At 36.0% G+C, this 13,881-nt stretch overlaps 1 protein-coding gene and 1 long non-coding RNA gene across 2 annotated transcripts; one reads left to right on the forward strand and one right to left on the reverse strand.

Moving 5' to 3' along the window:
* The first annotated feature begins 8,724 nt into the window (after positions 1-8,724).
* On the forward strand, positions 8,725-9,162 carry LOC116800582 (60S ribosomal protein L38). The gene is made up of 2 exons (XM_032716345.1): positions 8,725-8,833; positions 8,892-9,162. Exon 2 carries the CDS (start codon positions 8,892-8,894, stop codon positions 9,102-9,104), a length of 213 nt encoding a protein of 70 aa, XP_032572236.1. The 5' UTR covers positions 8,725-8,833; the 3' UTR covers positions 9,105-9,162.
* A 573-nt stretch (positions 9,163-9,735) lies between these two features.
* On the reverse strand, positions 9,736-11,382 carry LOC116800598. Its single transcript, XR_004361500.1, has 2 exons — positions 10,150-11,382; positions 9,736-10,029 (listed from the first exon to the last, which is right to left on the reverse strand). It is a non-coding gene; the product is annotated as an uncharacterized LOC116800598 (long non-coding RNA).
* Between the last annotated feature and the right edge of the window lie 2,499 nt (positions 11,383-13,881).

Here is a 13,881-nt window from a genome sequence, read left to right on the forward strand (position 1 = left end):
AATAATAAGTACATAAATAAATACAAAGCTAAAATAAGGTAAGGAAATGTTTTTTTGTTGTAAATTTAAAAAAAAAAACTTTTAAAGTTATACAAAAAAGTTACAGCTCATTAAATGCTGAAAAAAATAATTTATTTAATTTTTACAATAATTCAGTTTTTTTCCCAGTTTGATTTTTTTCAGTAAATTCTTGTTTCATGAATTATTAAAAAAGAAAACAAATAAAATGTAAGAAAGTAGGTTGCGATTAAATTTGGTTAGATTGTAATTGTTTACTTCCGCAATATCATTACGGATCAATTCATCAAAATTATAAAAAAAAAAATTATTTATTTATTTACATTTGCTATTAAGCTTCCATGATTTTTCCCGGTGTATAATTGAAAAATAAAATTTCGTTTGCTATTAAGTTGATTTCTCTTCGTAATTTCTCTCAGTGCAAGTCTTTTGTCATTTCCAATTTAATTTTTTTTTTACGTAAAATAAAACTCACTCAAAATTTCTGAATCCTCTGCGAAAGATCTCGGCGCAGATGAGCTGAATTGAAAACGTGGAATTTTACCACGAATACTTTGAAAATATACAAATCACAGATGCTTTCACTCTAAGTTCACATCAAACGACTTTAAATAGATTTTTTTCCAAATTTAACCCGAAAATTAAAACTGAAAATGTATTCATCTTGGTAAAATAATAAGATTAGGTTAGATTAAGTAATATAAGAATATATATATATATGCATTTTTTTTTTCGCACGGGTGCCACAGCCACAACTCCCGCCCAATGGATTCGCGAGAAGATAGACGCGATATAGAAAATAGAACAGAAACGAGGAAAGGAATATAATGTAAAATAATTTTAATAAAAATTAGTGTTAGTAGGATATTAATATGTATTAAAAAATTAAAATTGATTGCTTTAAGAGCGGCAGAGAGTCAAGATTACAGATAATAGGATAACATCGTCTGCATACATAAGTACCAGTTTATATATATATATATGGTATAAGTTTAATTACTAGGGGGAGGTCGTTAACGAATAAGGTAAAAAGAAGCGGACCAAGATGGCTCCCTTGTGGGACACCGGATGTGACTCGGAGAATAGAAGATAAAGAATTTTTAAAGAGGACTTGTTGTGTCCTGCCATTCAGATAGCTTGAAATCCAATTTAGAAGATCAACAGGGAAACCTAATAGAACAAGTTTCTTTACTAGAAGGTAATGATTAACAGAGTCAAATGCTTTACTAAAATCAGTGTAGATGACATCTGTTTGAAGATTATTTTTGAAACCCTGTATTACGAAAGAAGTTAGCTCCAAGAGGTTAGTGGTTGGTGATCTGCGTTTAATAAAACCGTGCTGACATGGTGATATGATTGATCTACAAAGGTGCTACAAATGAGGAGTGATAACATTTTCGAAAAGTTTTGGGATAGCCGACAAATTAGAGATTCCTCTGTAATTGCTTGCATCCAGTTTGCTACCTTTTTTGGGAAGAGGAATCACAAAGGACTCCTTCCATATATGAGGGAATTGTGAAGATTCCAAAGATAAGGTAAACAGTTTCAGTAGAGGCTTGCACAAGGCTTCCGCACAGAATCTGAGCACACAGCCAGTGATTCCGTCGGGACCTGGCGTATAGACAGGTTTAACACGCTGAAGATCGTTAAGCAGTGAGCTTTTGTTTATTGTGGGGCAAAATATTAGATTCGACTTAGATACCGCATAAGAGTATGGCTGTTCGGTATGAGGTAACGTAAAATTTGTTCTTTGAAAAAACTTGGCGAATAGACCGGCTATTCCCTGACCAGATGTTACCGTGTTTTCAAAAAATAGCGAAGAAGGGTAAGACATTTTTTTTCGCCTCGAAAGTAGGATGATATTGATCTTCAGGTTGTGTCGCGGAACGGATAAGTTGGCTATCGATATGTTGTTAAGTAATTTCTCACCGATAGAGGGCACTCGAATTTATTATTTTAATGTATGCATTTTTATCGTTATTGTAATTGGCCACGTCGATTTAACGATATGCAAGAGTGAGGGAAGAGAAACTGCGGTACGTAAAATTTAGAACAGATATAAGGTCAAAATTTGTAATGCCTTGAAAACTGTATTCTTTCCCTACAGAATAAAACCATCTTCATTTGTCTAAGCCAATGAGTATTTAAGGCATTCCCTGGATATTGTCGGCGGCTCGACAGGTACAGTAAGTGGTGCTACCCTGGACAGAAATACACTTTCAGGACGTGTTACAAGACTTAGATCCAATAATCGACCAAGAGAGTTTCAAATATAATTTAATTTCTCCCTTGTGCTAAAGGGAGAAGGATATTCGAATTTTTTTCTGTGGACCACGTTGTGCCAGGTATATTAAAATCACCTAGAACTACCAATTGGTCCCTGTCAGACAGTTTATTTGAGATGGATTGGATAGCGAACAGATGATTCAGATATTCTGAGAATTCAGAAGATGGCGGAATATACGAGCACGTAATATAAACTGATCTGTTGTTTATGCATATGAATTCTGAGTTACGGGACTCGTCAAAAAGTAACTGCTCCGACGCGAGGGTAGATCTAACCGCAATTAAGACTCCAGCTCCCCGTCTGGAGGGACGGTTATACCTATATATTGTGTACATAACTGGGAAGACTTCGGAGTTAAGTATCCGGCTTTAACCAAGTCTCTGCGAACACTATTATATGGGATTTAAAGGAAAGGCTATCACAATACAATTTGGTTAGTTTGCTTCGTAAGGTTCTAGCATTTTAATAGGAAATAGTAAGATTCGATGTTAGTTTTTTTTAAGAAGAGGAAGAGGCGGATTGTGCAGTGGTCTGGCCGCGTGAGCGAAGTTTCATTAGGGGAAAGCCGAGAAACTAAAATTTGTTTCTTTAGTAGAACCACCGCGTGGGGTTTTAGCCATGCAGCTTGTATTTCTGAAGTGCCACCTTGTGCCGGTAGTCCGGACTCAATGTTCCCTTATGGTGGTAAACTAATCGGGACAGGTCTAATCAGTGGTCAGTCATTGAGCCTTAAGTGGGTCATCATCCAGAATTAGTCCCACGATCGGCCCTTCAGCAGCGTATGCAAAAACTTTGTACAAAAATGTTGAACTTCTGCAATTCGGAGTACCGGAATCAGCGGAATCGTCGCTGCAATATGAGGCGGCCGCACATGAGGCCGTCGCATGATCGACGGAGTCTACTTGGGATCAACAACGAAGTAATGCAGTCTAACTTAGGACCAGCAAGCAACCAACTTGTACAACCAAAAATTATTTAAATAAAGCTATTTCATTCTCACTACAACGAAACAATAAAGTTATTTAAACCAAACCAAACCTTCTGGATATTCTAGTGGAACTTTCTCTCAGGTAGTACTTCAGACTGCCTTAAGTGGCGCCTGAACAGTTTGTCTGATGTGTAATGTGTAAAGTGCGTACTGTGCCCAGAACAAAATAAAAAAAAATTATGTGTAAAACTGCAGCAACTACACACTACGGCAAGTTGGCCACGGCCCCTATTTTCGAGTGCAAACGGTTATGTGCAAAAACAAATAAAAAATATTTAAATGAAAAATTAGTTGTGTGTTATAATTAAGTACTGCGGAAAAACAAAAATGTTTAACAAGTGCCGTGTGGTAACCTACCAGAAAGGCTAAGCAACGTGCGTTCAATAAAGCTACCTGGTGGGTTGTGTGACAATCCGTACCTTAGTAGGCGTATGGTAAAAGGGATCGCTACGGACCACCGTGCCCAGTGCTGAATATTAGTCCCAATTAATAATAAAATAATGAGTGAGCACAAAGCCGTGATATAATGGCATCATTAGCACAACACACATTGCACGAACTTAGAATAATATTAAGTACATATGACAAATCAATAAGAACCAAAAACCAATATTGAAATATTCAAAAAAAATTTAAAATATTGAACACATTTAAAAAAATGAAAAAACCCGTGCAAATTAAAAATTATTTGCAACTGTACTCAAATTGTTTATTTTCATCCCATCAGTTTCTTACCTGGGCAGTGGATTACAAACACACAACAAATATACACATAAGAGAAAGAAGTCACAACAAAAAACATACAAACACAGAAAGAAACAAGAAAGTCACAGAAGTATACCGGGTGAGTGAAACGTTGCCAGATATGCGTACAAAAAAACTGTTCGCTGTAGCGTTCTCCGTTCTCTTGCTCTCGAACAAAAAGGCGAGAGAGCCTGGAGCCACCTCTAGAGCCACCGCGAAAAAATCGTGTGCCAAAAAATCGTATGGTGTTACGCATCTTGTTATTCTAGTGTCTTTGGCTACACACAGCAGATGACTAACGACCAACCTATGTGGCACGCACCTAATTATTTCAGACCAAACCAACACATGAACACACAACCAATTATTTAAAAAAAAAATCCTTTCCCACAACATCCCAAAAAAACCGAAAATCACCAAACGGCACATTTTAAAGGAAATACAATCCTCAACTGCCACAACCATCTTACATCTAAAAATACTAAGTTTCCGATTACCAAACGACTAAGACCATCGGACAGTGACCAAAATAAAATGTGTATTGACGAAATGAGACTTCAAGACGCGCATGAATTCGAACAATTTCAGCGTACTTATTATGAACAACAGTATTATAACCACAATAAATGCAATCCATATCAAAATCATGGGTTAATGAAGAGCAACAACAGTTCCAATCCGCCAAAATTAATGCCGAACAAAATGAAAATAACTCTGACCCAAACGAACATTTTCGGTCAACAGGAATACACGAATACGTAGAAATAGCATACAAAGGCTGCACTTACAAAAATGCCTTATCGACACAGGATCCACAATAAATATGACCAATAAAAACATATTTGGTCTTCCTATTCAAAATATTACATGTACAATTTTAACATCAAATGGCCGTATTACTTTAAACACCTTGATTATGTTACCCAGAACTAGTATTTTCAAACAAACAAACCATTTTATGTGCACAGTTTTCTAATAATTACCATATGCTAATTGGTTTAAACTTGTTAAAAAAGCACAATTAGTTATAAATTGCAAAAACACGTACTGAATAAAACACACAACTCCACAGGAACCTTGCGTACAATAATGTTGTTTCTATTATTCACCAAGGGACACATTCAACAAATTCAAGTAACCAAAACAGATTTCGACTTTGCCTACTCTACTCTTCTCAAGCAATCAAATTTAAATATCAGTAGTATATGAACTTCACTATCTGAGTATTAATTTAACGGATATCAATGTCATCTCTAATTCTTATGCTAACAAAATCATAGACTCGCCGAGAATGAAATACTTATACAATAAACTACTAAAAGAATTAAATGGCTTAACTATTCATCAGGAAAACAGGCAGAAACTTGGTCTATTTGACATAATACGTTCATCTTTTAACATTCTTTTTGGCACGCTTGATGAAAATGATAATACAAAAATTAACAACAAAAAAATATAAATGAAGAAAATTCAATCCAACTTCATAAACTAAATGAAGTCGTAAGTTTTGTGAATGAAGGACTGCAGAAGCTTACTTACTACGCAGATAACCGTAATAATATTGGCACACTCGTTTATGAACTTATGCAATTTATTGAAGGCATAGAAATGGACATGAAATTTTCCCGTCTTGGATGTTTTTTATCCGAAATTACTCAATTACGACAAGTTAGAAAGCATTAGCAACCCAAATATACTTTTCATGAAAGCATCAACTTGGATTGACCACAAAAATACGAATTATTACTTATTTCACATTTCCCTATTAAACAAAAAAACCATCAAAGATATTAAAATATTTCCCTCTCCTGACCATAATGGGTATCAGTCAGAATATTCAGATCAACAAACATATTTTGAAGATGAGAATAAAATTTATAATCATGACAAAAAGGAAGTTAATAATGAATGCATGAAAAATATAATTAAGCGTTAAAATGAAATTTGTAATTTTATGCCGACTCCCAAAGAGAAAATTATCCAATACGTTGAACCAAATATATTACTTACTAATATTTTTGTAATATTACTGAAACTAAAATCTCTCAAAATTTTCAAAAACTAAATGGCGATATAAAAATAAATGGAAGCAAAATTACAAGAAATAAACAATATAAAATTCAGATTGGAAATGTTATTTTAAGCGAAAATTCCTTAAGTCCAGAATTTGATTTAACTCCATTGTATTTACCGATTCATGTAACTAAGATAAAAATAATAGAAAATAATGACGTTTTTAAATTAATTTCAGAGAAGAATACTCCATTTTTTATAACAATATTAATTGTAATTATTGTTATTATAATTTTTCTTGTCCTATTAAATTTTTTTTACACCAATCTTCTTATAAATCAAATTAAAAAAAACTAGAAATAAAATAATCTAGAACTACAACAAGAAATAAAACCCGTACAAAAACAGTTTCTACAGTACCCATTAATACCAGCCCAAGGCAGTTGCAACCTTTTTAAGGGGAGGGAAGTGACGAGTATTCACATAATTAGCACTGTCCACACAAACCACACAATCCACATCCACACATTGTACACAATCAATATACCAAGCCGGCGGTCTCGCTCCCGTAATAATATAAAGAAATGGGCAATAAGTGACATATTCACATAATCACAAACAAAAAAGAATATGCAGAGTGGCGAATCCCCCGCAATGTACAAATTAACCAGATTCCTGGTATGTTATGTTTATAATATTTCACGACGGTTTCCGCATGCCGGTAGCTTCACAATAAATACACGACGGAGTAACTTTTAAAAAACTCTTTATTGAGCAGAGCAAGTGCTGCTGCTTACGAGGGTAGAAAAGAATTGAATACACAAATGGAAGAATTCAATTTAAGAGCTAAAACGAAACACATTGTTGCGGTTTCATATTCGTAGCGGCCCCGCAATTAAGCAGTGTTTGCCGGCTACGTAACGACCTCCGGTCTAATGCTTTCATTGTAGAATACCGTTGTTGCCGTATTTCACATGCTCGCCGTAGCGGCGTTAACTTAAGTTAACTGCACCCACCACCCACTGCAGATGATGGCCGCCTTCGGCCGACTTTAACTCCACGTCCAATCGTCTGGCGGCTCTCCTGGCCTTCTGGGCACGCCAGTCCACAATGAAAACACACAACAGAAGGCAACATGATGCTGCCAAAATTAGTGCCACTCGCTTGGTGTGTTTGGTGTTGACCTCTTCTCTGAACCGTCGGATTGTCTCTAAGTTACGTTCATTCTGGCGATGAAGGTACGGGAGACTGAGCACGCTTTGGTGGGAGGTGACGTTCAGCAGGGGGGAATTTTCTTAACCCCAGTATTCTATTTTGGACCCCGTTCTGGTTGGCGTACAGGGTTCCGTTGATGACAACAGGTCGGTCGAATGTAACAAGGTGCGTACAATGCACCCAGATTTCAGCCCTATCGTTGGCATAGAAAATCATACAACAACTCATGGAAAAACATGCATTGATTAAATCACTCTCTCCGCCTAAAGGATAAATAACCGAAGACTTGGACTAATTATTATTTGGACTAATAATTATAGTTTAAATTTTTTTTCTGTCTTTTAGGTTAAGGATACAAGTATACAAGACAATCGCAAATTTTCAAAGCGTCATACTCATCTTTCCAACAAAACTCGATACAGCGAATTTTTATTGCTGCCCGTTCACACATGCTGTTGCGACATATATCGTTCATTGAATAAAGAGCAATAAAAACGTGAGAAAGGGGAATATATAAATGTAAAAAATGACTTCTACTTCTAAATAGTCTATTCATTTAATAGACCACATACCCCACTAGGAAAATTTGAAAACTCGAACTCTAAAACACAGTTTTTAAGGAATGTGGGAATAAGTTCCGCTTCGATAACATAGTTCGATTTCGATTTAAGCAAAATCATTTGATTTCGTTTTTAGGTGCTCTGGTTTTCGCAAAATTATTGCTATCATTATGCTATCAAAATGTTTCGTAATGAGCTTATTAAGCTGTTTTCTAGAAATTAGAGCGGAAACCTTTGCTTCGTTCCATCATCAGTATGGCAAACTTTGCGATAACTTTTGACTGACGAACCTATCAAGCCCTTGCCAAATCAATTATTTTTGTTGCCGACGGCAAAATCTTTCATGTCAAATCTGAGGTGGGGTCAGAAATAAGTTTTTTAGAAAATACCTAAGTGGCGGAATTACCTTTTGGTGATGTGGAATGAACATTAATGCACCACTGAGTCAACAATTTATTACCTAGTATGTAAGAACTGATTTAATATAAGGTTTCGTCCAGACAAAAGTGATCGTTCTACATGTCGAAAATATTTTTCGAATTCGAAAACAGGAGCACAGATTTTGCGATTTCAAATCAAAATCGTAAAATTCTGACGAATTCGATGCCTCATATAGTTTAAGCTGTCGATAATTAAGTATGATATTATTATAATTTTCATATGCTTATTTTGGTGGGAAATGGCTAGGATGGTAATGAAAAATTAAACGTATCATTATGAATAGCAATAACTAATATGTAGAATCCGAGAATTCCATTTGCTCAAAAGTCAAGTATTATTACGCCAGCCCTATAAAAGCAAGATGGTGTCTAGTGTAAACGTTACCTCAGCGGAACTTTAGTGCCGAAGATAAAACAGGTCTCAATCGATTTCGACTTAGCAAAATGCAACCCTTTATATACAAATCGTCAACAGGAAGTTAAGACACTTTCTTTTCCTTCTATCTACTTGAACAACAACGATCAATTTAAAAGTTTTGTGGATTAATATTTTTAAAATTGGTTTAATGTAAGTTATTCTATTAAAATAATGTATTGTTTCACTGTTTATATATGTTTTGAAACAGATGCCGCGGGAAATTAAAGAAGTAAAAGATTTTCTCAATAAGGCACGCCGTTCTGATGCGCGTGCTGTAAAAATAAAAAAAAATCCCTCTAACACCAAATTTAAGATCCGTTGTTCGAGGTTCCTTTACACCCTTGTCGTACAGGATAAAGAAAAGGCTGACAAAATTAAGCAGTCTTTACCGCCAGGACTTCAAGTAAAGGAGGTGAAATAATCATTTTGTTTCGCGATAAATTTGTCTGAATAATAAAATGAATTAATAACACCTAATATACATTTAGTCTTAATTATATTATAACTAAAATTTACGTACAGAAAAAACGTATATATAAATCGATCAGGTTCAGTCGATATATGTAGCCTTTAATCTTTGGGTCAGCAGTTGGCAGCTTTACATTGAGCGCATACGGAATAGTCGAGTTGGCACACGTGCATTGTGGAGTTCGTTCATTTAACACATTTTATTTTCTGGCTCAGGACAATTTTCTAAATTTTTTTTGCAAAAATGTTTTTATTGCAAATCGATAGAAATTATGAAAAGATATCCATACATTTTTCAAAAGAGTGGGCGTGGCAGTTATGTGCGGTTTGTGGGCGTGGCAAAAACTTGCGCTGCGTCTATCAACCGTCTATCTAATATAGTTCCTGAGATCTCGACGTTCAAACGGACTGACTGATCAATAATACATATACTTTATATCGTCGGAAACGGTTCCTTTTGCCTGTTACACACTTTTCAACGATTCTAGTATACCCTTTTACTCTACGAGTAACGGTTATAACAAGAGAGAGTGCTATAGTCGCGTTCCCCGACTATCAAATACCCGATACTCAACTAGTTTGAATGCGAACGCGAAATTTATTTATTATTTATTAATTTTTTTCCATTTGTTTTGAGAGACTAATAACAAGTACTCAAATCTTAATCTAGCTAGTTAACATTCAGTTAGTGATATTGTTCGTGATTAATGTCCTAATAAGTTTATTGCTGGGCTGGTTGGTCGTTGCGGTGCAGCCGGCTTTGACAGCATACTGGGATTAGTTTTCTTGCGAGGGGATTTGGATGGGTGGTCAGCTTTTCTAGGTATTCTATTTTCTTCTCAGTTATTACTTCGGTTACTATTTTCATTTTTAGGTATCTGTGTAAATTAAAATTGTTACGTTTTAATTATTTAAAAAAATAATTTTTATTTTTTATTATTTAATATTTATTTGGTGATAGACTTTTTCAATTATACTATTACAAGACACTTTATTACTAGCTCATCTTTGATTTGAAGCTGTTCACGATCTCATTCCGATTCAGACTGATTCTTAATCCTGATCCAATCAATCTCGGCCAGAGAAGCTTTTCATTCGAACATTTTGAACTTTCAGTTAAGTTTGGGATAAAAGCTTTATGCTGAAATTATTTCACCGTCTTGTGAAATTGAAATTTGCTGCTGATGCAGTTTGATTGAAGCGCAATAAGTTGATCATGGCTTGGTCTCCAAGTGGAGGTTGTGTTTACTTTAATTTTGGTTATTTATCGGGTGGCCAAGTGTTGGACACGTAGGTACCACGGCGCTCCAGTGATGTTTCTCAAAATTATTGACTGTGCTCGCTGAATAATGTTACTTCTGGATGCTTTGCCTCACAGCTCGGATCCATAAGTCTAAATAGGTTTTAAGACGGAGTTATATATGAGCTTTGTTGTGTTGGGAGTGTGTTGTTTATTTTAAGATGAGGGCTAATTCGCAGGAGTAGCCTTTTTTCAATCAACTTTGAGAGACAAGTTAGTAAGCTTATCGGTCTATATGATGATAGCTGCGTTTTATCTTGTCCTGGCTTTTTTTTTTTTTTTACTATGGTAGTTTTTCGATTTTTGAGGGAAGTATCCAAACTTGACGATTGCGTTGAACAACAAGTAATAGCACACTTTGGGAGTTCAATGAGCAAGATGATTTTCTTGGCTTCAGTTTCTCTTTGATAACCTTTGCTAATTCACATGGTCGGAATTCAATGGGTTCTTAATGTTCTAAATTTGCTTCTATTAAAGGAGGGAGAATAAATGAGTTGGTAACGGGATTTGGTCGAAATACATTTTGTAAATGGTCAGCGAAAGCACTGGCTCTTTCCTCATCACTGCGAAATCAGGTGCTAGAGGGACTTCGTAGAGGCATAATTGAAGTCTTCTAGTCTAGTATGCGTATGGCTATTTTAAGCATGTGCCTTGTAGTTGGTGATCTATTGGACTGCCACTCCCTTCGTAGGCGTCGTTTGTCTAATACCAGCCGTTCGATTTCTCGGTTCTGGTGTAGTTTGGTTTTGCATACGTCATTTCGCCTTTGCAGCCGAAACCATATTATTTTCAAGAGTGTCCGTTGACTTGTCTGTATCTCCTTAGTAGATGATGCCGGCGTTAGTTCTATGCGAGAACATACATACTTTTTATATCTTGGCCGGTTTGTTCTAATATAGTGAGTCAATAGGGTACGCCGACTATGTGGGGGCGACTTAGCATATTTAGAAGAACAGGTAAGTGATCTGATTATAAATCTTCTAGTGCTTCGGCGGTGACCATGTTGCGGGCAAAATCCATCAGGACTGGGATTTTTTTTGGGTCTGCTGGTCATTTTGTAGGCCTACCCGGGGATACAAAGTCTATCTTGGTTTTTGGTTTCATAGGCGCATTGTACAACTGCTTATCCTTTGGCGTCACAAGTCGAGATCCCCAATGGGTGTGCTTGGCGTTAGAGTCATCCGCTGCGATGAATCTAGGTGACAGATGTTAAAGAATTCTATGAATTGATCCTCAGAGATTGGGAAGCGTGGTAGACAGGCTAGAGTCATTGAACCATTGTTGAGTTGTAAGACTATGGACGTAGATTGCAAGTGGTGTTTTGTCAAAATTGTTTAAGTGGAAGTTTTTATGCGATTTCTGATGAGTATTACAGTGCCTCCATGAGCTTTACCATCTGGGTGATTTGTACCACAGAACAAGTATCCTGGTATTTATTTGTGAGATGCGCTTCTGATAGTAGCATTACGTCGATGTTTTTTCGTTAATGAACTGTGTGAGTTCTTGTGTATGCCGTGAAACACCATTTGAGTTCCACAGAGATATCCGTAGAGAAGGCATTATGGGGATTTTGAAGATACAAAAAGTTTTATCGGGATAGTTTGGTTTTTCATGAGCTCTTGCAAAGAGCTTTTGACTTTGTTGAGTTTGTTGGATATTTGTCAATGTATGTTCGGAATGAACAGATCTTGTCGGTGGGGCGGGGACTTCTAGTCCGGATTTTAATGCGCTAGCGAAGGAGTAGTGCTTGGGACAGTTACGGGTGGTTGAAACATCGGTTACGGGGAATAAAATGAGAAAAAATTAATAAAAATTTTGACCGTTTTGGAGGTGAAAGGCTGGGCGTGGACACAGTGTTTTTGGTATGCACATAAAAATTTTCAAGACAAAAAACAATAAAACATAGAAAATCTTTTTCAAAAGTGTGGGCGTTGCAGTTTTAGGGCGTTAAAGTGGGCGTGGCGAAAAGTTTTTTGGCAAATCGATATAATTTACAATACTAATAATATTATGAAAAAATATAAATGACATATATATATGGCAGGTTTGGACGGTTTTAAGAAGTTAGTGTGAGAGTGGTAATAAGTTTTTGTCAAATTGTTAAAAATTTGCAAGACAAATAAAATGAAAAAATGTGGGCGTAGCAGTTTCAGGCGGCTTTATGGCGTTAGAGTGGTCTTGGCAAAATTTGTCAACAAACTCGCGCTGCGTCTTTGTTTTTAGAATATGTTTGCTGAATCTCAACCTTCTAGCTTTTATAGTTCCTGAGATCTCGACCTTCATACTGACGGACGGACAAATAGCTAGATCGACTAGATCGAAAACGCTTCCTCTGCCTGTTACATAGGTTTCAATCTATTACTCTACGAGTAACGGGTAACAGTAAGAGAATACTGTAACAGAATACGAGTAACAGAATACTGTAGTCGAGTTCTACGACTAACAGATATCCGCTACTCATCTAGTGTGAATGCGAACGCAAAATTTAATAATTTTTTCTGAGATCTCAATGGATCTTGGAGAATAAAATGCGAAAAAATTTAAAAATTATTATTATTTAAAAGTGTGGGAGTGACCGTTTTGGGTGTTTTGTAGGTGTAAGGAAGGGCGTGTGTTTGGTGTGCAGATAAAAATTGTTAAGACGAAATAAAATTAAACATAGAACATCTAAATATTTTTCAAAAGTGTAGGCTGGCAGTTTTGGGTAGTTTTAGGGCATTAGAGTGGGCGTTGCCAACGGTTTTTTGGCAAACTCTTCCTTTTGCCTGTTACATAGGTTTCAATCTATTACTCAACGACTAACGGGTATAACAAGAGAGAATACTATAGTCCAGTTCTCCGACTATAAATTTAATAATTTTTTTGGGATATCGATAGATACTGGGGAATAAAATGAGAAAAAAATTAAAAATGTTTTTAAAATTGTGGGCTTGACCGTTTTTGGGAGTTTTGTTGGCGAAAGGAGGTACGAGGCTGGTGTTTTTGCTTAACAGATAACAATTGGCAAGACAAAGAATAAAACAAAGAAAAGTTTTAACATTTTCAACAAGTTTTTTGTCAAATCGGTCAAAATTTACGAGACTCATAAAATTATGAAAAAAACCACAAATTTTTAAAAAATGTGGGCGTGGCAGTTTTGTGCGGCTTGTGGGCTTTAGAGTGGGCGTGGCACCATGGACAAACAAACTTACTCTGCGTCTATGTCTCTAGAATCGGTATGCTGAATCTCAACCGTCTATCTATCATAGGTTCTGAGATCTCGACGGTCATACGGACTAACGGACATGGCCAGATTGACTCGGTTATTGATCTTGATCAATAATTTATAGTCGGAAACGAAACATTTCAACTAATCTAGTATACCCTTTTACGAGTAACGGGTATAGAAACTAAGAATAAAATTTGAACAATAAATTTTGTTATTTCAAAG

Source organism: Drosophila sechellia, chromosome 2R (assembly GCF_004382195.2).
Source record: "Drosophila sechellia strain sech25 chromosome 2R, ASM438219v1, whole genome shotgun sequence".
Classification (NCBI taxonomy): Eukaryota; Metazoa; Arthropoda; class Insecta; order Diptera; family Drosophilidae; genus Drosophila; species Drosophila sechellia.

Coding starts and splice junctions, on each gene's coding strand:
- LOC116800582 (XM_032716345.1), top strand. CDS start 8,892: ATGCCGCGGGAAATTAAAGAAGTAAAAGATTTTCTCAATAAGGCACGC.